The following is a 26,225-nucleotide window of genomic DNA, read 5'->3' on the forward strand; positions in this document are numbered from 1 at the left end:
AGGAAACACAATGTCAAACAAAGGAAGTCTGGAAAGCAAGGATACTTATTTTACTCCGTACTTTGATGTGTTCTTTTCAGCCTCTCTTACATTTTCAACACACATATTTGTTAATCTTGATGTTTGTTTCATTTCATCACATCGCTGTGACCTCACAGATACAGAGCTTTGTTACACCACTGTGCCAGGGTGTAAACACCAGTCACCAGCAAATTCTCCATTGAATGGTTTGCAATTCTGGAGAAGTGGCCTTGTCACAGCATCAGAGGAGCAAACCAAGCAAAATAATTTTTAGGAGTGATCTATGAATGGCTTCATGTGTGTGAAACATGTTTATATTAGGCAAATTTTAATGGCTTTATATTCCAGGATTTGGCTGTTTTTTTTTTTTTTAAATTACCTGTAATATTCCCTTTATAAACTTTACTCTTGGTCTGATTTTAGGAATCACAGCAATCCAAGCTAAACTGGCACTGAAAACTAAACACAAGGCAACACAGGCTTAAAACATGACGAGAGAACCACAGCACAAAGAGAGGGTACAACACCACACAGAGCAAACACAGGGCTTAAATACACACTGGTAAATAATCAGGGAACTGGAGACAGGATGGAAACACACCTGGGAGAAATTAGAACTAATGAGAGAAGGGGAAGCAAAACTAGACTCACTGCATGTAGGACTGAGACTATCAAAATAAAGCTGGAAACAAAAGACAATCCACAAAGACACGGACTTGACACTGAGAGACAGACTGAAGGAATATGACACATGGAACACAAGGAAGACACTGACTTAAACTAGAAGGCAGAACAACAAATAACATCAAGAGAACAAAACCATGAGTAACTAATAATCAGGAAGTAGAACTTAAACACAAAACACTGGGTAACAATCAGGACCATGACAAGCAGATTGACATTTCTGGCTTTTAGCCAAGAAGCTGTATATCTTTTGGTCATGTCACATTGTATGAGTTTACATGGTCACAGGGGTATAAAACCAAGCATTTATGAAACAAACAAACAACAAACATTTATGAAACAAGATCACCTTTGTGATGAACTGACTTTGAGACTGCAAGCCTGTCCCTTACATCACTGAAAGAGGTCACATGTACACATGCACACTGCAGTACCAGACTCTGTGGCCACACAGTGGTTTAATTTTTTTTTAAAGGATAACCCTTTATTTCCCTGAAATAGAAAGTACAAAGGATTTGGGAACATGACGTCTGCCATGACCATTTTCCTAACCGCATTAAAGCCAATGTCCTGTTCCATCCACTGCACACACCCAAAGCAAACAACCCCATGCAAACAGAACACACCATATTTACTCAGAAGAAAAATTAAGCTTGAACAACTTGCTGAACACAGGCAATCTGATTGCCTGATATTGCAACTATAATCTCTATCTAATGTTCTCTGTCATTCAGTATTGTCACTGTGATCCTGCTGTTCTTTAATTTTTTGCTCCTTGTTGTTATTTCTGTTGACAATGGGAGTGATATTGTGTAATGAAATTGCGCAAAGAGCAGCTCAGTTATCATAGTTTTGAAGGAAAGGTTTAAAAATAATTTGAAATAACAATTGTTGTGTAATCTTTGGAGATGTTTTAGACTACAGATAAACTGGAGTTTATTTTTATTGATGATGTAGTTATCAAGTTTCCCTTATAGATGACAGAAGAACTATTTTTAATAATTGTTAAACCAGCGAACAACCGAAACCCCTTATTTACTCTAAAGTGAGAGGCCATTCCTGTCCGAAAGGTTTACAAGATAAGAGTCAAGAGAAGATTAGTTTTTCCCAACTTGCACGTTTCTCCAAATGTTCTTAGCTCCCTCATCTACTCATCCATGCAGTAACACATCATGTTTAACCACAAAAGGACTCCAACTGAAATAAGAAAAGTTTTTGTGTCAAACGAGAGGCTAATCTGATACTATGTAAAACATCAAAAATAAAATATAATAAAGATTAAAAATAATAATAAAAGATTTACACAAATATCTTTAGTTTTATTGTATTGTAAAACCAGACATTAGAACAAGATGTAAATCTTGCAGTCTGGCTAAGATGTTAGTTAACTTACAATCTGTATAATGTAACCTGCAATTTTTGTGGAGTGTTTCAAACTACAGTGATGTGAAAAAGTATTTGCCCCCTACATGATATGTTTTTTTTTTCTTGTATGTCCATTTTGTGTTTACTTGTATAATTTTTTTCTAATGTTTTAATTTGTTTGCTGATCTGAAACACTGAAGTGTGACAAACACAAAAATAGGAAATTAGGAAGAGAGCAAACACGTTCTAACACCACTGTATGTTGGTCCTGAAATGCAATTGTTTGGTGGTTTTAGGGCAAAAAGATCTAGGTTATAATAAATCTGTTTCCATCTTATGACTAAAATAAATATTTGCTTTCACTCAAGATTTATTAAACAGTATACAATATCAACTACATGCATTCTTTTAGAATCAGTACAGATTAGGAAGCAAGAAAACAAAATAATATAAAAACTACATCACATTGTGCTGGGAAATCCAGATGTGTGACTCCAACAGGAAGCAAAATAAACAATGAAACCACCAGTGAGCTTTAATAATTGCTAAATTGTCAAGACGGCTTATAAAAATTATTCCCAAGAAACAGATTTTATTACAGCAGTATAATCATCAAAAGTTATCTGTGGCTTTAACAGTTATTTAATTTAATATTTAGAGTTGGGGAATGGCTGCAATCACAGCATTGTAAGATGGCGGAAGAGGCCCCCTCCTCGATTCAGAGATGGTCTGAAAAAGCACTTTTGCAAATATATAATGTCTTGATAAATCGAGTAGATATTTGAAGTTTACACTGCAACATTCTTGCCTGAAAATATCTTAAAAGTTTATTTTGTGATCCAGAAAGAGTAATATTTCAAACTCCGCCACTATGCGTTCCTCTGCCACTGCCTCATTTGAGTTTTGGAGGAAATGCATTCTGGGATATTGCATCTCGTCATTTCCAGCTGATTGGAGACCAAAACAGCCAATCAGATTTTTTTGCATCCAAGTTTGAGATTGGCTGGTTTTCTGGCACAAATATAACGGTGTACAGAAAGAGTTGAATGCACACGGGCAGAAATGTTGAGAACACGAGCAACACATTGCGAGCAAGCGTAAATGCAAAAACTGAGCAGAAGGGGCTGCTATTGTGTGTGTGTGTGGATAATAGCAAACACCGAAATAATTTTTTTGCACGCAACAGTGAATTTTGTTCACTCAAAATTAGCTTTTCTTTGCTCAAAATAAATTTCTCCTCAAAATGCAACACTTGTGCCTGCAAATTTTTTTTTACTACGCTCAGAACAGTGGCACAAAAATAACGCCATAGATAAGAAAATCTGCTGGGGGCAAAAAGGTGTCATGTTCTTAATGAAATGACAACAAGACTGAGTGACTTTCAGTTTCTGATTAAAAGAAAATGAAACTGAACTAAAGATCAAATCCTGCCACTTTTCCATTTACATTTTGTTCTCATACACAAATCTACTTAATGCAAAACTTCCCAGAGGTACAGGAAAATTTGCATTAAGCAAATTGTTTCTCGTACACATAATTAACCTCTGCTTCTGTCCTCCTCTTCAGACATGAAAACAAGCACAAGAATCAAACTGTCACGGCTGGGGGAGGGAGCCGTGTGGTGTGGAGGAAAAGGAGGACCCAAAATGCAGCAAACTGATGATACGAATGACGTTTTATTTACAGGGTGGTAGTGGCAAAAACAGGCAATGAAGCACGAGTAATTACAAACGGAAACCTAAACTGGGAGAAACTAAGTGACAAACCTGGGACCATACAAAGGGGTGCGGGGCAGAGAGACGCAGAGACAGGAACACCATAGAACGCAGATGAATGTAGATTAACACAGTGATACATGGATGAACGCAGACGAGCCGACAACAAACACAGACCGACACCCACTAAATATACACACACAAGGTAATCAGGTAATCGCACACAGGAGGGAAGAACAGCTGATCTGAATACACATGATGACTGGAGGACACAAGCTGAACACAATGACAACAGACACAGACTTTCAGAACAAAACAGGAAATCTAGAACCCGAACCGGACACAAGGGGGGAGGACACAGAATAACTAGACAGAGGGAAATAATCACAAAACAAAACGCTGGGTCAACGACCCAGGACCATGACACAAACGAAGCAGGGAAAACAGTCCACACCCAAAACACTAAAAGGCCTGGATCAGTTCTGTTTTGAAATCTCTCGGCCCTTATTTCTGAAGTGAAGTTGTGGTATATCTTGATTTAAAAAAAATTTCTTCATGTAAAACTAACCTTTTCTGGAAGAATAACACAAAAAGAAGGTTGGCAACAAAAGTTACCCTCTCACAATTTGCACCTTTACTAATGTTTTATCGAACAGTATACAATATCAAATACATGCACACCTTTAGATTTAGAGCAGATTGAACTAAATAAAACAAAAAAAAAAGTTGCAAATAGCTGAATGATGTAATTTTCGTCATAGTTTAACAGTTTCTTCTATTTTGCAACATTTCTCATGTGGTCATTGATATGAACCATCATCGTACAATAAGCAAATATTTGTCCTTAAAAACTTTTAATTCAAGACCATTATTGTGGAGTATGTCTCAGCTCTGTGACCAATGAATAAAAAATATTAAAAGAAACTTGCCAAAACTGTTATAACTGTTCTACTTGGACACTTACTCTAAAACCTTACTGACTTTTGTAAGAGAATTGCAACAACATAGATAAATAAAGAGCAATTGTTGAAAAGGAAGATACATGTGAAACTATCGTCTTCTTTCAGCTGCTTCTGTTTAGGGGTCGCCACAGCAGATCTGCCTCATTTTACTCTATTCTTGGGATTCTCTTCAGTCACACCCTCTGCATGTCCTCCACCACATCACTGCATCTTCTCTGTGGTTACATGCTTTTATTTGTTTTAACTAAACTTCTTCTGAGAACATACATTTTTATTTGCTTTTAACTGAAGGACAATTTCACTGCTACCACTGACAGTAACCAACTTGCCTCACTCTTTCACACACTTTTGAAAACAGTCTCTACAAATCTCTGCTTATTACCGACAAAAGTAAAAAAAATTGCAAAAAGCTGCAAGATTAAAAAGAAAATGCATCAACACAACAATATAATGTCTTTGGTAATGATGTTACCAAAGACATGATTTCAGAACTGCATTAAGTGTGTTTAAGTAGAATGAATGTAGGACACATTTTGAAAAGAAACTGTCGTTGGTACAATAATAACAATAATAGTAAAAAACACTTAAATATAAAATTGAAAACAAAACATGTGCTTGAAAAAATTCAAAACTATAGAAAAGATACTTAAAAATCTTAACATAACATGGAACATGAATGGAAATCATATTTGCTTAAAATATGTATTGAAATTTGTATGTTTAAAAAACAAATACAATATTGAAATTGAGAATCTCATTAGTAACATTGTGGAATCAGTTCCTAGTCAAAATATGACCTTTTGATATTCCCTCAGTTAGTGACATTTCTTCATCTGACGACTGCGCTATTTTCAAGTTTGTCATAATTTTCCTTCACCATTGAAAGCTCTGTTGAAAAATCTAAAACAAGCAAACAAAAAAGGTCAAAAATATTAAAAATAAGATATTCAGGTTTTGGTGAAGTTGAAGTTGTATTTATTGTCTTTAGAAATGTTTACCTGGAAGTGAGCAGTTATCAGTCTTAAGTGAGAGTTCAATTGATTCCATCATCGTTTTCTGCAGCGTCTCTAGGATGTATTGCTAAGATAGTACCAAACTTTTAATCACTTATCAAAGAACCAGTGAGAAATACATTTAAAAAACACAACTTAAGATGCGTTGGAGGTTGCTAGGACTGAGGAAAGTACTCAAGGAAACACTTTTCTTATAATATCCACTCAAACAGAAAAAGGCATTGTGTAAATATTGGACAAAGGAAAATTGATGTGCAACAGTATGGTTTAAATTGTGTTCAAATATAAATATGTTTAAATATAAAATATAACAAACCATCAAGGCATTCAGCTTCTCCAACATGGTATTTTTTGCCCGCTCAAACATGTTCTTATTTGAGTGCACATGTCTCTCAATAGTCTCCCTCATGTTGTTCAGTGTGCCTGGTCCTCTGAATGCTGCGGCCTCTAGAGTAAGACATAAAACATCTGTCAGACTTTTGATGCAGAATCATGATAAAAAGAAATGTATCGTAGCGGCAACTTATAAATCTCTTTATTACTGATGTAGCTTTCTTCCATAATTTCTTTAATTTTCTGTGTCACACTGTTGTAGACATCTTTCTTCTGCGTCCGGATGATTTTATTGAGTTTTGCCTTGATTTTTTCCTCCTTAGAAAAAAAAAAAAAAAAAAAAAAAAAAAAAATATATATATATATATATATATATATATATATATATATATATATATATATATATATATATATATATATGAATCATTATTTTTCTGTTTTCACTAATATTGGGAAGTTTAATCTTTTACCTCTGTCTTGAGAAATCTCAGCTGCAGTTCAACATCTTTGTGGTATTTATTCAAAAAATCGGTGTTAAGTGAAAATGTTTCAATTACACCATTAAATGCGCTGCATTTAACTTCATTTCTGAAACATTTAAACAGGATGCTTTTAACAGACAGAAGTAGAATTTTTTATTTTAAAACTGACTTTTACATATCCATTTCATGTTTTTATTTGTTAAAAGGTGTGGTATATAATGTGTATCCTTACGGGAAGGTCTTTCTGAAATCTTCATCAATGCTGTCCATCAAGTATGAAGCTAACATCATGTTAATGTTTATTTGCTTCCCTTTTTTTTGTTTGTAGATGCCACCACTCTGAACAACACGCTTTAGTGTCCAGTGAAAAGCACTACCCTTCTTTCTCTGAAACAAAGTAGAGAACATTTTAACACATAATCATATAAAATGCAAAGTTCCTTGTGTTGATGGAACTAGCTTATACATACATAATACAAGAAGGTCTTCAGTTTTTGTCCATATGAACAGATGGAGCTTTCAACTCCCTTGCTAAGGCATCTCTCAAAAGTCCTATAGGCCTCTGCCATTGCTTTTGCGACTTGCGTAAGTTGTTGGCTCATTGTTCTCTCAAGTTCTCCACACACATGTTTTTTACTAGCCTAAAATAAATAAAAAAAAAAAGAACATGTTACAATTTTTATCAAACTATATCAATTTTAAAAAGAGCTTCACAAACGAGTCAAAAGTAAAAATACAAGCGAAAAAAAGAAAAAGAAAAAAAAAGCAGCATTTCAGATTAAGGAATAGGTATGGGCAATATTTTTTGGTTTGTTTGGACAGAACTTTGAGATTCAAAATTACTAATTCATCAACTACTCGCTCAATGCAACTTCCAATATTGGATTATTCACAACCTGCAACTTATCTTAGAGAAGTGCTATCCTGGCACTTTCTTATTCATGTCTAAGAATGTAAGAACATCTAACACAATAGCAAGAACTGTTCTACTGGCCCTCTCCTCACTTACAACATGCTTTCAGGATTTAATGAAACTGTTTAAAAACATACATCATACCAATATTCTTTGATTAAAAATTCCCTTCTGAGTAAATTTCTTTTATTTTCTCAAGCAGTTGAAAATTGTGTTTTATTCTGCTTTATAAAATGTTGTATTTTTACTTTGCTGTTGCGCTTTCCTAAAAGTCTTTAAGATTCACATTTCATGTGCACCTTGTCATTTTCCAGTGAAACTGAACACACTTTACTAAACTTACTTTCAATAAACACAGCTTTAAAAACATATTAATCACAAATCTGAGTATTTATTACCACTTACCACTCCTCTGCAGTTGGCCCCTTGAATCAAAGACAGAATCCCATAAGCTCCAGACACATAGTTGAATGTCTCTGAGTGACAGTCATTGAGATCTTGCAAAAATTGCTGAAGTTTGGGTATTTCTGTTAAAAGGAATTTGAATGCTGAAATTTTACATGACTGTGCATACTTTGATTTAAATCCAATCGTTCACTCTTGCTTCAGTTAAAAAAATGCAAAAAAAAAAAAAAAATTCTTAGCTATAATATTGTCATTTAAGGAGACTTTACCTACCAGTTTCATCTGCATTTAAGCGTTTCTTTTTTAGAAACTCTTTGGAGCTCACTGTGAAGACCTTGAAATGGTCAACAGTGAAGTGTTTCTGGGGAAAATGGATTTCATTTGAACACAATCTTAACATTAAAAAGAGTTGTTGTGTTAGTTTTCTTCAGCTTGCTCACCTTAATTTTGTGTAGCCTGCTGAATTCTTTCCTCACTTCATCTTTGACTTGCATGTTTCTTTTAACTATAAGGTCCCGGCGTTGAGCTGCTGAACTAGAAGAAAAGATATTTGCACATATAGTTGGACAGTAAGGGGGAGTCTCTAACTAGACCCTTTCTAAGTAAGCAATAAGTGCACCCTTACTGGGTACGTAACAGCTAGGTACTGCTGATAAAATGTACTTGATTAATTAATTAACGAGTGAGCACCGCTTTAAAAGCAGACGTTGTTGTTGAGACAATCCTATAAGTGGCCATCTAAGAAAATTCACCTGAAGGTCAGACTGAAATTCTCAGTGAAATTCAGGGAAATACAAAAAACAATCAAGAGCTACATGTCAAGCTCTACAGGCTTCAGTTAGCATTCTAAATGTCAAAGTTCACAATGATATGGTTAGAACAAAGACTAAACAAGTATGGCTTGTTTGAAGAGTTATAAGGGGAAAACCTCACTTCTCTGGAAAGAAGGTGGCACCATGAGGATTGCAAACTGGGGCTCATTTTACAGCCACTGGAACTGGTCACTGGTAGCTTGAAGTTATTAAGTTGACCTTGAACTTCTATGGTATACCGAAGTATTCTAGAGCCTGTTGTGACGCATCTGTCTGACACCTAAAGCTTTTCCAGAATTGGGTGTACAGCTATACACATTTTGTGTCATACTTACTGGTCATCTGAATCTTCAATGTGATCTGACTTAGTGCAGATAAATAGGATTTGTCGACACTCGCCACCATTTCCAATATAGCTGCTGGCACTTTCCAGGATCTCCCAGGCTTCTTTTTCTGCGATTACTCTATTAATCTCAGTTACAATCCACACAGTAGAACAATTTTCAACAATCTGAAAGAATATTATAATTCAACTGTAAGTAACTTATTATCAAAACTTCATATTTAAAAATAGACAGTAGTGAATATGTGAATAAATTACTTGTTTCCACATTTTATCTCGACTCTTGTTACGGTCACCATTTCCAGGAAGGTCCACAAGTGTGACATGCTGGAGAAAATCATTGTTTGGCACCCTGACAGTCACACATTTCACTAGAGGCCAGTACCACTTCTTTACATCTTTATCATTTCCCTGTTTAGAGTCACTTCTTGTGTATTTGACACATCTTGCAGAGAGTTCTTTAGCCTGCAATAATTTTAAAAAAGTAAGACATCATTACTCTAAGCACTACAAGTGTTTTACAAGTTAAACCATTAGAGCAGCAGAAAATATGACAGAAAAGCACATTTTTTTAAAAAACAGTGCACACAGAAGAAAAATAAATATTTCATTTATTTTTAAGATATTTACTTACTTGCATGTTGTTCCTGTTTTTAAAGCAAATGTGAACTCCTTACAAACCCAACCAGCTTTGATGTTAGGAAGACCCCAAACAGCAGCCTTGTAAGAATCTCTGGTTTTAATACCAGATCAGTGCATCACATTGGGAGCACAAATGGGATTGTGGGCCTAATTTATTTCACACATTCACTGTGTTGCACATTTTAAAGTCATAACCCAGAATCAGACTATTAAAGTCTGGGTTCTTGCACCTTGTCCTCTTCTCTAAAGTTAAATTCAACTTAAACAATGCACATTGCAAGTACAGATTTGCATTTGTTCAGAGTAGGACTGTTTTGGTGTAATTTAACCCTTAGATACTGGTCAGATCAAATTTGACCTGTTGTGACATTTAACAGCAGTAAAATCCTGAAATGTGACAACTTTTATTAAAATGACTCAAAAAACACACATACTTCAGCTGTACTTGAATTTTGAACCAACTTTTCAAATAGAAAAAGTTGATAGATCCATCCATTCATTCTCTTCGACTTATTCAATCTAGGGTCACAAGGGGGCACAGACCTATTCCAGTTGCCATATGGCAAATTGGGGTACACCCTGGACAGGGTTGCCTGTCCATTGCAGGGCTAAAAAGAAACTATGAACTAATGACAGATAATATAACAAAATACAACAGATTTTTAGTTAGTGGACAATGGTCTCATACATGTGATGTATATTGGGCACACTAGTTAAGTTGCACAGTTGAGGATTACTGAAACCAAAGCTGTATGTAAATTATACCATCCTGAATACATCACCCTTGCAAGAATGCGTCAGTAAGTAATAGAGCGGTGATGTCTTACTGATTCACATGACAAAATCTTCCTCCTGCCTTGGAGAAATTCTGGAATTTCTCTGAAATATTTTCCATCCATGAGATCTTCAGAGGACTTTCCTTTCCATTCTTCTCCATAGAGCGCTGAAAACTTTTCACTGATGTCATGGTAGTCATTATCAACATCCATTTCACAGTCTTCATTATCCCCAAGAAACTGATGAGATGACCACAACTCATCTTTCCACTCCTAAAAAACAAAAATGCTTCTCAGTTTTATTAAAAGGGCCTAAACCCAGAATACTAAGAAATTATATTTCTGCAGCTAAAACTAATTTACCTCTGGTGTGATGAACTCAATGTCTGCCTCATAGTTAGAGCCTTGCATGTTAGCCTCCACTTTGATCATGACTGAGGTGCATGCACTGACACTTCCAGAAGGCAAAAGGTTCTTCTCTTCAATGATGGCATTTATCAGAGAACTCTTTCCAGCCCCAGTTTTACCAAAGACACCAACCAGCTCCCTCTTGTCTGTCTCCAAATCACTAATTTTTTTCCTGTTAAATAAGATTGTAAATATGGGTTAACTGATCCAACTGACTACACAAATAATCATCACAATGCTTTTCACGTTTCTATAGCTTTTGTTTTTGCTAAGAACTCAATCTTTTAGATGCTATCTCAGAAAAAAAAAATATAGAAATTTAGTAGCTGAAGAGTTAAATTTTTACCTCAAATTTATGGATACCATAAACAGCAAATAAAAGTAGCTGTACTATACAGAATAAAAGTCTGGCAGACTTAAATCGAATCCAAGTGAGACTAATTGTGATCCACACTAAAAGCATTGGAAGAATTCATTTTCTGTTATAACCTGTCTGTCAGCAATACAACTTTAAACTAACTAATAAAGTAAGTAATAGTAAAAAGGTCTTGAGTCTTACAAATTAAATAAGGAATGAATGTCCATGTTACTATGATTATTTATGATTCTAGAATCACTTGCTGGCAAACAAACAAACATGGCTTTCTAACATGGCTATACAGACACAACAAACGTAATACTCACTTCAGGAAAGCACTGAGCTTGTCTTTTTCGTGTAGTCTGGCATGGACGAATTTCATTATGTTTTTTACATCAGACAGAACGATTGCTTCTGTAAGCAAAGAAGTAAACAACTATTTAGCAAGAGCTATAAACCTATGGATCCATCCATCTTCTACTGTTAATCCGAGTCCAAATCTGAATTTGACGCAAAAGACTTTTTTCACAGGATCAAATACCCTGGTGAATCCCAAAAGACACATATAGATTGGTTTGGAAAACTCCCATGCAACCTAGAATATCTTTGGCAGCATACAGTGCTGGTACAGTGTTTTGTGATGATTACGATGGCTGTATTTTTATTCCTGAGTCAAAAGGTTTATTTCATAGCTGGACTGTGCCTAGCACTACACTGGCAAAGACTTTTCGGCGGTAGTCCACCACCTTGGTCTGTCAGTCTAACTGCACTGTCCCACCTCCATGTGACATTGTAGAAGCATATCAACCAAAACAGCCGCACCACATACAGATCCCTGAGAAAAATAAAGGAGAATATCATCCACCCCAGTTGTCTCAGTAACCTTACACAAAGTAATCTCTCTAATTCTCACATTCGATCAGTCTTGCTTCATGGACTCATTGAAAACCCCCCACTTTTTGGTTCAGCTACTGTCAGAGCTGGAAGAAGTGGTGAAAAGATGAATCTGAAAAGCTAAGAGAGAAAGAGAAAAAAAATCCACTTACAATAAATGAAACAAAATATGTCAAGGTAACTGACACCGACACCAACAAGTAACAAGCCCTCACACTCACAGGAGGCTGATGTTGCTAGCATCCACCATAGAGAAGTACATGAGGGACAGCAGTTCCCAAAAGAGTGAAAAAGGAATGGAGAAAGGTGAAATTACCATGGTAAGAAAATAGATGAAAGGACATAATTTGGGAGAGATTCAAGGATTACGGTAAAATGAATGGCTACTTTGACGATATGCCACACCTAATCTTTAAACTGTGGCTTTTAATTGTCACATGCTACATTGCAGTGCAACTAAGATATGCTGACCAAACAACAGCTTTACCAATCTGATTAAACCTGTTTAGACTAACATCTAGACTAATTGTAAAACAACAAGTATCTCATTGTTCCAGCATCCAAGAGAAGTAACTGCTAACACAACTCAGGACTGATGCTGTATAACGCAAATGCTATGGCAACGGTGGGACAGGTCACGTCAGGTCAGAGGGGATTTTATGATCACCAGATCTCACAGAGCTCCAAGAACAACTGGTGTATTGAAGGGATTGAGTACGAGAGCAGCTGAGCTTAAAGAAAATATTGTGGCTACGCTGGAAACCTGGATCCTCCATGGTTGATTACCAAGAGTATGAGATGTATCCTCTGACAGTCTACTAGAAGAAATAAATGCAGCATTATGGATAATCTTTACTATGACCATCACTGAAACCAACCAGTTGATCTACACCACAGAAGCAGTGATCTTTGGGATGCTTGGATACAAGATAAAAAAAAAAAGGCCACAAGAAGCAGTATCCTCCATGAAAAAGGAGACTAGAGGCCAAGATCAAGGCAGCAAGGATGGAAGTTAGCCAATTATAAGAGCTCCAGAAAGGTGTGATGAAGAAAGGGATGCTTAAGAAGTACAGCAGGCTACCCATGCCTGAAGCAAAGACTCATAGCCTTCACTAGCCACCTGAAGAGGTACACCAGAAAGATAGAGGCCAGGAGGACAAGCCAGATGTCCTTCTTCAGTAAACCATACAAGGTGTACGCTAAGTAGCACTGGAAGAATATAAGAACAGCAGCCCCACCAAGCCTGGAGATGGAGCAAAAAGACTGGCTGTAGTGATAGATGTAACTATATCAAGATATGATGTCATTAGGAAGAAGTAAAACGAGAAGCTTGAGAAATTCCAAGGGCTGAGAGAAGAACTTTATAAGATGTGAAGGGTGAAAGCAGAGTGGTCCCCACCATGGTAATCAGAGCACTCAGGGCAGTAATGCCCAAACTGGGAGGGTGACTACAACAGATCCCAGAAACACCATGTGAGCTCTATGTGTTAGAGCGCAATCCTGAGAATAGCAAAGATACTGAAAGGATCTCCGGCCTGAAGCTTTCAACTGTCATTAATCTACATTCATACAAATGACATTTAGGACCCATTAACCAGCCCATAGGCTGGAAGAGGAGAAATATGAGTAAACCCAGCCCTGCCAATCACAGCTCACTAAGCTACCACTTCAGGGTTAGTGGTTCAGCTCCTGCCAGTCTCAGCAAGAGTAACTCCAGTTCGGGGGCCAGGGTACCTGGACCTGGGGTATAGAGTATGTTTGGGGAGTGTGGGTGTGTGTACAGTGTCCTTTTCTGTTTGTCTCCATATTGGGTGAGTGCAGAGTATGTGTATATGTGTGCATGAGAGTGGGAATGCACGTTTGTCCCGTCGGGTCTTCCCTCTCTGGGAGCATCTCAGGCCCTCCCAGGTATGGGGGCCTGGGAGGGCCTGTGTGAATGTAATGTATCAGGCACACAATATGGTAACTTTAATTATGGTATATGTAGCACTCATGTTGTTGCCTCTTCAAAAGTAAATTTTAATAACATACTTTTACACCAATAAACCAATACATTAAAAAATGGCAGATTTGTTTAATGGCCAATGTTTAGAGAGAAATACCCAATGGTTGGGAGCTACGTTGTCGTTTAGCTGGTGGTTGCAATTTGCTGGACTCGTCCGGTAGGTCGAACTTTCTCTTTCCTAATTGGATAGAAAAATATTTAAAGAAAAGGATAAATATACAACTTTGTTCTCTGGGATTTGCTCAGGAGTCAAATTTAATATTTAATTTCAATGATATTATTCTGTCCAAGTGACTGTTGTCTTGAAAATACTGCTCAATACTGCTTGTAATAAATAAGATGGCATACATCTTACCTTTACCACTTGTGGATGGCAAAACCTGGGGATCAATGTACATATTAATGCATGAGATTATATATATGTGTGTGTGTGTGTATTAGGGATGCACCGATACCACTTTTTTGAAAAACGAGTATGAGTATGAGTACTTGCATTTCAGTACTCGCCGATACCGATACTGATACCGAGTACTTAATAAAAACACGATTTAAATTTACAGGTAACAGCTTTAGTCCTATAATTTAACAAAAAAAACCCAAAAAAACAAAACAAGGGACTGGTTTGGAATTAAGAACATTTATTTAAAATGAAAAGCATGTTGTATGCAACATATTCATGTATTCGTGTATTTTAGTTACAAATATATAATATTTCAGATGTAAAATAATCTTACATTTAGTACTGTAGTTTATCATTGAATACCTATAGCACACAGACTTTACCTTGGGTCAAATATGGTGGAGATGAAGTACAGTGGGTTGTTCTCGACGTCACTGAAGCGCTTCTTGACAGCTGCCAGTAAGGTTGCTTTCATTGTCTTGACGCCGTGGTCCTCGTCTGTTTCTCTGTTTAGAAGTCTCACTAGCACAGTCACAGCTGGCATGACATCAGAGGCTAGTGCATCGTAGCTGCTCACTTTTGTAGTTAGTTCCTCAAAGGGGGTGAGGATGGCAACAGTCGTCTCCATAAGAGCCCATTGGTGAGCGGTGAGATAGTCAGGGAGTTCATGCTCGGACACATACACCCCAGCACTCGCTTTTGCTCAATGAGGGACTGGAGCATGTAATACGTGCTGTTCCAGCGCGTCTGTACGTCCTGCTGCAGTCTCTTTATTGGCTGGTTGAGCTGTCCCTGAATGTCCTCGAGGCGGGAGTAGGTTAAGGCGGAATGTTTAAAATGCCCAACTATTTTCCGTCCCACTGCTATAGCATCAGCTATGCTCCTCTGTGCTAATAAGCATGGGTAAATAAGCGTGGGTAAACTCTTTGTACTCGTTGTCGTGTTGGGATTTTAGGTGCTTGATTAAATTACTTGTGTTAAATGCGCTACCTTTTGAGCCTCTGGACAATTTCGCTGAGAACAATTTGCAATCCACCTTTGTTTTGTTGTCTTCATTCACTTTAAAATAGTTCCACACGGCTGATATGTCTCGCCTCGCCTTCTCCCCGCTCTGAACTGCAGCCGGGGCCTGGGGGCGGGCACTCGGCACCTGTGATTAACCCCTTACATGCCGCTCAACACAGATAGGTCTCAGACCATGGTATCGGTCCCTGGTATCGGGGGACTTTTAACGAGTACGAGTACTTTAGAAAATGTGGTATCGAGGCCGATACCAGATACCGGTATCGGTGCATCCCTAATGTGTGTGTATATATATAATTCTTACCCGATGTAATTCAGGTGCATCTTCTTGCTCCTGTTAATAGTGAATACAAAAAATCAGTGCAAAATAACTGAAATACATAATTGCTATCATTGATCTTAGCCAGTTATAGCAAAATTGTATCTAACTTACTTTAGCAGATAAATTGACTGTTTCCTCATTTGCACTTTGTTTTTCCTAGCAACAACAAAAGAGGCCCGGTAAATAGTTCTGTTTTAATCTGTTATTTGCAGATACCAATGTAATTTTAACACAGATTTGCATAAATTGAGATTTATCAGACCAAATGTTACAATGTACAATAAGAAATATTAAATTGCATACAGTAAAATTACCTTTAACTGCTTGAATCTCTTCTTGAACTTTAATCCTGGTCCAACTTTTGGAATCAATTTATCAATGAGTTCATCATTAAGTTCATAAAAGCTTTCCTCTGTAATTTCTTCATCTGTAATTAAATAAATCTTAGTAATGCAGAAGTGCAAATCATTTAAAAATTACTACACATGTCTGTGAAGGTTCTCAGTCATCCAGGTCATTGTAGTCTAAAGAGCTTAGAAAGTAAAGTGTCTGGACTTTTTTAAGTTGCTTGAAGACGTTTCACCTCTTATCCGGGAAGCTTCTTCAGTTCTAGGGCCAAATTGTCACGGACCCGGCTCTGGAGGACTCGGGGGTCCGTGACCAGTTTTGACTGTTGTTATTGTTGTTAGTATTATTATTATTTGGTGATGTGTGTTTTCTCCACAATGCTGTGTTAGTCTGTGTCCCACTCGTATGTATAGGCAGGGTGTGGGTGTATACGTGTGTACGTCTGCGGGTGTGGCTGGAGGATGGAGCACAGCCACCTGCAGGCCTGATAGGTGTGGCCCTGCGAAGGACTGGCCACACCTGAAGTTCCTGCCACACCTGTTGGTGATCAGGGCTCGTCGGGGGAGCTACTTAGGAGAGTGTTGGAGCTCCCACCGGCGCGGGATCATTGAGTTATCGTACCAAGTTAGTGTGTCAGCATATGTCTGTGTTGTTCGTATATGCCCGCCGAGGGTTAGTGTTGACGGCTGCCTCTATGGTTTCCCTGCAGGAGGAAGAGTGGTCCAGAAAGGCAGCACGCACGGGGTGTGCGGAAACACAACAGCGGGGAGCACGAGCACGAGCACAGACGTCGGAGGGAAGCACGCACACGGGGTTCAAGGGAGCAACGGGGAGTTATTGTGTTTACAGTTTTTCACTGTGAATAAAGAGCACTGTTTGCATCGCAGAGTCTGCGTTTTGGGTCCTCCTTTCCCCACATCCCCACGGTCTGCCAGCCAGACCGTGACACAAATGGTGGATAGTCCCAGATTTAAGTCCTAGGGGAGTGTCCCTCAACGGGGTCAAGAGCTCCCTGTTGATCCTCTACATAATCCCACGAGCCAAGGTGTGAAAACGTGTGTAGGTAACAATCAGCCAAGGTTTCAGGTGAACTTATTGTGAAACCAAGCCCCAACCATGTGATTTCTTGAGGTCAAGAGGCCAAGGATGTGAGTGGACATTAAGGCGTTTGGGAAAGGATCTCAAAACTGGATTATAGATTTCACAGAGTGGGTGTTGTTTCTGGAGTATTTGGTGTCTGACCCATTGTTATGGGCCATTTGATCCTTATACAACTGTTGCATGAGCTTGGTCCACATAGCATTAAGTACATTATATGTCTCGGGTCTTGTTCATGAGTTATGGGAGAAGGGAGCAGGAGATCAAAAGACAGATTGGTGCTGCAGCTGCATTGATGTGGATGTTGTTCTGTTCCATCGTGGTGAAGAGAGAGCTGAGTGTAAAAGCAAAGCTCTCAATTAACCAGTCGATCTACATGCCTATCATCATATATGATCATGAGCTGTGAGTAACTGAAAGATCGCAGATACAAGTGGCGGAAATGGGCTTCCTCCAAAGGGCAGCTGGCCTCTCCCCTAGAGATCGGGTGAGAAGTCACCCAGGAGCCACTGCTCTGTGGAAAGCCAGTTGAGGTGGTTCAGGCATCTGACAAGGATGCCTCCTGGGCACCTTCTGAGTGAGGTGTTCCAGGCATGTACAACCAGGACACTATTCACTATTCATTCACTCTCGTATTCACACACGCCCAAGGACACAATGACCAGGACAGAGAGCCCGGGGATTTTGAACCAGCGACCTTCCGGTTACAGATGCACATACCCAACCCCCTGAGCCACGGTCGCCCCAATAGAAGAAAGACAATATGCTCTTCCTGATACAGACCCAAATCTCCAGCTGGAAACAATCCAGTGACCTTTCGCTTGCCAAACTGACGTGTTAAACACTGCATCACATCAATATTGTTTAAAATCTGTGCTCATCAGTGATGCATAGTAATACCTTACCTTCAAATTTATCCATCCACTTTTGTAGATCCCATTCAGTCAGTTTGTTTCGCACAAAATCATCCATGACCACGAAGAAAAACTGAAAGATAAATTGTAATTTCTAATCAAACAACAAAATGGCTAGGAATAGGCAGATATATAAACAATACGTTTAGAGCAAAAGTTCAAATAGTTTACCTGCTATTGAAGATGCGGTAGAAAAGGTTCTTTCAGAGAGGGTGAAGTCAGCCAGAAGGCATAGACTGGGAACAGTCAGGAACAAAAACAAAAAAGGAGAAGTCCAACAATAAGTAGAAGTTTTAAAAACAAAAGTCGATTAAGGTACAAAAAAAAAAAAAAGCAAAAAAGCAAGAGAAGGTAAGTAGAACAAAAGGAGGTGAGTGGAACCAGATCTTATCATAAACAGATGCTAGTCAGGGGATGAGTAAGGGTAAGTGCTAAAAGATGGAAGAGCTAGTGTTATTGCAGAGGTGATGGAAATGGCTGGATGTTTGGCTCAAGGATTTTAGTGGACATGTAAAAATAAGGAGCTGAATACAGGAACACTGACATTTAGTTTTGTTTAAATGTGACAATTTTTTTTTTAAAAAGCCACTAGGAAAAATGTAAAAAGAAATAACTTTGGAAAACAAATACATTAAGAAAAAACAAACAAACAGTAACTGTTAGGTATGACAAGCAAATGTGCTCTTTGGACACTCATTCTTTACTATTCTGTCAAAATGTCAACACAGATTTGATGAAACAGAAAAAAAAGAGTTTCCAAAAGGAAGTTTTAAAAAGTTCTGTAAAGAATAAACATAAATGACATGACACAGATTTGTTCCATGTCTTCATTATTTATGTATTTATGTTATTCATCTATGTTTATGTTATTTACAAGGTCAGAAAGGCTGCAGGAAGCAAGATTGATTGAATAAGTGATGCAACAGCATGGCAAGATTGTTTTCATAATATACACAAACTGAAACTAAAGAACAATGCATTTACAAATTTTCCTAATACAAAACTTTACAAAATTACTTACAAATTCTTAAGTAATTTAATTGTTGTTATTAAATTACTTAAGAATATATACATTTACCAAATATAAAATTAGTTTTGCTGTATCATAACTGGGTAAAACTTTAACCTTATTAAAACAGCCTTAATTAACTATGATGTGTTTTTGTCCTAAGTAACATTATCAGTGTTTTTAATGACACTGAAGGTGATCTATTCAGCAGCTGCACTGAATCCATGAAATAGTCACAGGTCAATATTAGTAAAGCTGCTACTTAAACCTGAGACTCAAAAGGACAATACTTTGAGTTCCCCATCCCTGTCTTCACTGCCTTGCAGGCAAAAACAATATAATTCATGCATGTTTTTTGTCCTGTTTTGCAGATTTTGCAGTCATAATCTGAATGCGATACTGCACCAAACAGACTTGCTATTTCCAAGATAACCCCAACCTATAAATTCTCTATTTATCTGTTTATTTATTCATGTCTATAACAGACCTGGGGCCCGTTCTTCGTACGTCGCTCACTACATCCAAGATCAAATGACACATCCAAGACCAAACCATCGCGCTAACCGTGAGCTCGCTAATCCGGTTCCCCGAACACACCTGTTGTTGACGATTAGTACAGCTGGACGCAGTAATGTGACATCACTGGGTGTCGTAAAAGGGGCTACGCATCGATAGTAGAAACATTGATCGGCAACCCGCTGATTGGTCGGCGAAAATGTCGAAGGGGCGCGCTCGGTATTTTCCGGCAGCAGAGCAAGAACTCTTGATTGAGGGATTTCAGGAGTTTCAGCTAACTTACTTAGCGAGGTACGAAGAACAGGCCCCCGTTCTTCGTACCTCGCTAAGTAAGTTAGCTGGATTTGATTGTTGACGATTTCGCGTGATCTTGGATCGTTCGGTTCCCCGAAGCTCATCCGGGACTTGCTGCCATAGCAACAGAGCCGTAAGCGTAAACCTGCTCGGGAGCAGGTTTACTTTATGTAAACAGGATTAGATCGCGGCCACGCAGGTATGTCCGCTTCATTCATACGAAAGCAACAGCGATATTCCACCACTGTTTCACCTTAAATAAATAACATCAATGTAACTAAAGATAATGCAGCACTTGATCCTGTTATTGATTTCACACAGATACATACAGGTCATTTCCTAAAAAAGGGAAATGTACTATTAACATTCTATTACATGTATGTGATTATTACAGATGTAATTCATATTTCAGAGTAGTAATTGTAAATTACTTCGTGTAATCAAGATGAGAGACCACGGCTATAAAAGCGAAGGTGGATTTGGGAAGCCTGTCGCAGCCATGTCCTGTCCGTATACGCGAGCCACCCACTGCGGAAGGTGGAAGATTGATAAGGAGAGTCCTCAGAATCCAGCGTATATTGCAGGACAGACAGGATCCTTTAGCTCAGTGTGCTCATTGAGAGATATCGATATTCCCGTGAGGGTATTATTTACTTAACCAACTTGTTGACGAGGGGGTGCAGGACCACCACCTGTCTTTTGTTGCTCTGCCCTTTTCTTGGTTGCTGTTATGAACAAACAAACAGTTTATATATATAAGTGATAAATATTACCATTCTGTAGAATATTCTTATATTTCACTTTTACTTGTTCCCATGTTCTAGTGGGTCCTGTTGTGGCTCTAATGTGAAAGGGGATATAATATAACATAATATAATATAATGTAATATAATATTGGATAATATAGTGTAATATGATAAATCTACCCTACCGCCTACTGGTGTTGGCCAGAGGGGCCGATGGCGCGATGTGGCAGCCTCGCTTCTGTCAGTCTGCCCCAGGGCAGCTGTGGCTACAACTGTAGCTGCCTCCACCAGTGTGTGAATGTGAGAGTGAATGAATAGTGGCATTGTCATGCGCTTTGGGTGCCTTGAAAAGCGCTGTATCAATCCACTCCATTATTATTGTTATTATTAAATTACTTACGAGTTTAATTTGTCAGTAACTTTCTGCCAGCCCTCTCTCCTTGCTTTTGCAGCCTTTGCAGTGTTCCCTTGCGTTCTGATTAAACTCTGAAACTCCTGAAATCCCTCACTCAGGAGTTCTTGCTCTGCTGCCGAAAAATACCGAGCGCTCTCCTTCGACATTTTCGCCGACCAATCAGAGGGTTGCCGATCAATGTTTCTACTATCGATGCGTAGCCCCTTTTACTACACCCAGTGATCTCACATTACTTCATCCAGCTGTACTAATTGTCAACAGCAGGTGTGTTCGGAGAACCGGATCCTGGGCCCTATTTCAAGAAGCCGGTTTAGAAAACTCAGAGTGAAAAACGATACTCAGGGTTGAGTAACCCCGAACTGTCCAACTCGGAATATTCGGTTTCAGAAAGGCTGATAACAATTAGTTCAGTCAACGCGGAGTTGCTTTAACCCCAAGTTAAGCGCACGCACGAGGATACATAAAGCCCTGATCAGTGGAGCACAGATTAAGCGAGTCACCATGGAGACGGAGGGAAAGAAGGCGCGGTCAATGTATCTTACAGCGCTTGAGGCCGAAATTCTGATGGCAGCATATGCCGATAACATGCAAATTTTGCGGAAAAAAAGTAACACAGCCTCAGCTGCAAAACAAAGGGAGCATGCATGGCAAAACATAGCCGACAGAGTCAATGCGTGAGTGTTAATTTAAACATTGATCTAGGGATTTCCACCCATTTAACACGTTATTTTATTATATTTTATTTTTTATTTTATACATTTTATTTTGTGACGTGATGTGAGCGCAGGTGCAACCCAACAGGCCCCAAACGTTCCTGGCAGCAAGTAAAAATGAAATATAAAAATATAGTCCAAACAGGTAAGGTGTAATTGTATTATGAGCCATAGTGCTTGGTCTGTTTGTCCGATGTAAATCAATTGCAGTTAGAGGCTACATTAATTTTCTTTCTGTAAGCACTTATTGAAATTATCTGAGCACATTACAAGTAAATATTTGCTTACTCTGTATGCTCAAATGTGACCCGTTATAGCAAACAGAAAAAAAGCGGAGGCCCGAAAAACAGGTGGGGGTCCTCCACCACCACTCACAGAGCCTGGCCACTTGGCTTCCACATTTGTGATAATGTTGGCAGCATCATATATGATCTTCACAGTGCAGAGAACGCAAATTAGCATCCATTACTATAATGCAAAATTTGTTAGTTTGAAATGCTACAGGGAACTATGTGCCTGTACATTAATGCTGTGGAAAGACTTCCTGTTCACATAGTCTCCTTCATTTACTGAAGGAGCAATGATTGGAATGTGAGTGCCATCTGTACAGCCAATCACGCCTGGGAACCGTGAAAATAAATGTAAAATTTAAGTAGTAGTTCAAGTATCACCACATCATGAATTAAGTTTTGTTCATCCTGATACCTGCAATTTTGTGGAAACCCTCTTTGATAAATCTTGTGGGTCTATGACCGGGGAACACCACAGAGGAGTGCAGGAGACGTTTCAGTGCAACTGTAACATTCCTGACTGCCCGACAGACGGTAGCCTTGGAAACGTGCTCAGTGTCACCAATGTTATACAGAAAGCTCCCGTTTGCAAAAAACGAAGTCCAATACAAATAATATGAATAGAACTGAGAGGATGTCCGCGATGTGTCACATGAGTAATATTAGGCCTGAGGATGTTATTCAAATAAATTATAGATTGTGCTGAAAAACGGTAACATTCACACAGAAAATCATCAGGAAATGATAAAATGTCCAAACGTGCTCTAATCACTCTCTCCCGGCGGAGAGCTCTGCGGAGAATTTGGGCTTCATCTACTGGCTCTTCAAGGAAGGGGCACGCCATGTCTGACACTTCCTACAGTCAGGTTTCTGACAAAGAGGCGGAGAAAGTCAGGGTTAGTTGAAGTAAACCTGCTAGGGGGCAGGTTAGCTTCACGGAGTGTGTCATCATAGTAACTCACTCAGGATCAATCTAAACTCGCTTTGTGAAACCGAAAACCCAGAGTTTTCGTTCACTCAGGGTATACTTACTCAGAGTTTGCACTAAACCGGCTTCCTGAAATAGGGCCCTGAGTGTAAAATAAACAATTTATTGACATCCACTTAAAACTTATCAAATTAAAAGAGCAATTGCAATTGCACATGTACTGTCAATTCAGAGCTGTGGCTTATAGGTGAATGGGATGCCAGACGAGAACAAGTCCAGAAAAGCCACCAACTCACACGTGTGGCTCACTTGCACATACAGGTGCAGACACACTACGGTGCAGCTCAAACAACGGGTACATAAACTGGTACCACCACTAAGGCACCCACTCACTTCCACTTTATTCCTTCAGCCCCTGATTAAAGGAAACAAATTATTAATTTATCTATAAAAATAATAATGTTTTTTGTCCGGTCCCGCAGATTTTGCAGTCATAATCTGTTCATTTCCATTCGTTTTGCTTCTGTTATTACTTTACATGAATAATATGGCCATATCCAAGCACTGACAGCAGGGATAAAGAAAGAAAAAGGAATGAGGGAGAAAAACGGAGAATATAATGAAAGGATAGAGCACAAACGGAAAAGCAAAATGGATCACCAACTACTGCACCTGTTGGACAGCAAGGCACACATACAATGTTCCTGTGTGGGGGGGTTTTGTGGGTTTTTTTTTTTGTTGTTGTTGTTGTTGTTGTTGTTGCGTGTGTGGCAGTGCGAGTAAAAGGGAATGATGCAACACGAACACACCAAAATGACGGCGGACCTCAAAAGTTACTTATCAAAAAATGACAATGAATCCACATTTTTGCACAGATTTGGCCTTATAAAGGCATGTGGTCGGAAACTTTTGATCAGCCTGTTGTTTTCAATACATCGCATGCTCAAAAACTGTTTTGTCTCATTCCCATTTCTGTTTGTATGTTGAAGCTCCACGTTAACCTTGTTAAGATCAAACCATGCAAATAATTTTTCTTTTCTTTTTTTTATAACCATTTTTCTAGTGGTCATAAACTTTTGATCAGGACTGTATATTATCAATTTACAAATGAAACGTTCGTTCAAAAACCAAATGTACATACACAAGTACAAACAACAGTACTGGGAAGTTGTTATAAACACAAACTGCTCGAATTGAATAATTCCCGAACGAAAGAAGGGAGAATACAAAGCATAAAGGCAAAGCACCTGCACTTCTCTTAGTGTATGCCAGAGAAACAGTAGCGGCTCCACTGTAATGCTGTCAGCCGCCCACCCAGGGCCAGACATGTTGTGAATGCACGTCAATTTAGCATTTACAGTAAAAGACTATTGTGACAGAAATAATGCTAAGACCGTGAAAAATCAAAGTTACATACCGATCAAACGGCTTCTCCCGATTCTCTGCAACTACGACCTATAACTACACCTGTTTACTGCGATGTAAAATAAACGTAAAATACGGCACAATATTAAAACATACCAGCAATCGATGGAAGGAAAACTTCAGAGGAAACAATCCGCAGGTGATCTCTACAAAAACACGAGTATCACCAAATCAACCAAAATGTAACCAATTCAATCGGAGGGAGCAGCAACATTTTTAAGACTCCTATACCTGTAACAGCTCGAGAAGGCAGGTGACGAAGACCCGGAAGCGAGGAGATGGAAGCTACGATTGAACACAGGACATCTATTTGCCTGATTTCAGTGACATCGTACCAGTATTTTTATTCTCACATAATCCCGCTTTCTTTATTTTTTTGCTCCATGTTGATAGATAGATAGATAGATAGATAGATAGATAGATAGATAGATAGATAGATAGATAGATAGATAGATAGATAGATAGAATATCCACTACAGTATCCAATCCAATTATACAGTTATTGCTATTATTGTTACTACAAAAAAGAAGATTCAAAATAATTTTAAAATATCAGTTGTCATTTCACAAGTGGCACTTTTCTGTGAAATTCTATATGAAACATTTGCACTGAATCGTCTCTTACAGTGACACCTATTAGCTGTTAATGAGTAGTTAAAGCAACATTAATCTGGTGAAAGGGGTAGTCTTTGGAGATGTTTTACACAGCAAGTAAGTTATAAATGCATCAGAATTTTGAGTTTATTTTTGTTCATGATTCACTTCAATTAAATTCCAATTTAATTGAATTTATTTAGAGCTAAATCATGACAATAATTGACTTATGCATTATATTGTAAGGTAAAGAAACTACAATAATGCAACAATGCAAACAGAGAAAAATCCCAAAACCATGTGACCCATATGAGCTCCAGCAGAACCAGACTCAGGGAGGGATGGCCATCTTCCACAACTGGATGTGGTAAGAGGATGAAGATAACACAAAGACATGCTGTGGAAGAAAACCATAGATTGATAGATGTTGAAAGAGTAATGTATAAACAGATTATACGTTTCAAGGCTTGATAGTAGAGATATTGTCTGTCTCCTGAATCCAAATTGGGAGCAGGTTTCACAGAAGAGAAGCCTGAAAACTAAAGGCCTTCCTCTCATTCTACTTTTAAATACTTTAGGAACTACAAGAAGGCCTGCAGTCTGAGAAGGAAGTGCTCTAATGGGGTGCTACTGTACTATAAGGTTATTAAGATAAGGCCTGATCATTTAAGACCTTGTATGTATAGCCTGGAAGAAAGCAGTACGACATATTTGTTTAATATGCACATAGAAGGACATATACAGCTCCAAGATTCCTCACTGGAGGCCAAAGTAATGTCATCCAAAATAAGCATCTGGTTAGATACCATATTTCTAAGATTTTTAGGGCCGGGTACAATAATCTCAAGCACAGTGTAAAGTGTAAAGATAAATGTCGTCATGATAAATAGAAACTGAAACTATGGCAAATAAAAACTATGATCAATCCATTTGCATCATATTCATTTGCAGATCATTTAAGGCTAATTGAAATATTGTATTCAGGAGGAACACCTTCCTCCCTTCTGCTATTACTTTACTATATACACAGTCCCAACAAAAACAAACATTACATCATGT

The 26,225-nt window shown here is 38.4% G+C and overlaps 1 protein-coding gene and 1 long non-coding RNA gene across 2 annotated transcripts; one reads left to right on the forward strand and one right to left on the reverse strand.

Annotated features, from left to right (window-relative positions):
• Positions 1-2,457: 2,457 nt before the first annotated feature.
• Positions 2,458-24,804, reverse strand: LOC146711379 (nuclear GTPase SLIP-GC-like). Its single transcript, XM_085454217.1, has 23 exons — positions 24,669-24,804; positions 18,408-18,472; positions 18,228-18,309; positions 16,191-16,303; positions 15,988-16,032; positions 15,859-15,888; positions 14,487-14,511; positions 14,229-14,309; positions 11,559-11,646; positions 10,830-11,046; positions 10,518-10,739; positions 9,307-9,513; positions 9,041-9,216; positions 8,334-8,427; positions 8,167-8,254; positions 7,894-8,015; positions 7,046-7,216; positions 6,808-6,962; positions 6,564-6,681; positions 6,303-6,411; positions 6,077-6,207; positions 5,746-5,827; positions 2,458-5,647 (listed from the first exon to the last, which is right to left on the reverse strand). The coding sequence occupies exons 3-23, from the start codon at positions 18,292-18,294 to the stop codon at positions 5,577-5,579; spliced, it is 2,412 nt and encodes an 803-aa protein (XP_085310343.1). The 5' UTR covers positions 18,295-18,309; positions 18,408-18,472; positions 24,669-24,804; the 3' UTR covers positions 2,458-5,576.
• On the forward strand, positions 16,507-17,110 carry LOC146711380 (uncharacterized). Its single transcript, XR_014920152.1, has 2 exons — positions 16,507-16,848; positions 16,934-17,110. It is a non-coding gene; the product is annotated as an uncharacterized LOC146711380 (long non-coding RNA).
• Positions 24,805-26,225: the final 1,421 nt, after the last annotated feature.

The sequence above is a fragment of the Copadichromis virginalis genome, linkage group LG4 (assembly GCF_057382275.1).
Source record: "Copadichromis virginalis isolate Kocher_CV1m ecotype Utaka linkage group LG4, C_Virginalis_male_GT1.1, whole genome shotgun sequence".
In the NCBI taxonomy this organism is placed as follows: domain Eukaryota; kingdom Metazoa; phylum Chordata; class Actinopteri; order Cichliformes; family Cichlidae; genus Copadichromis; species Copadichromis virginalis.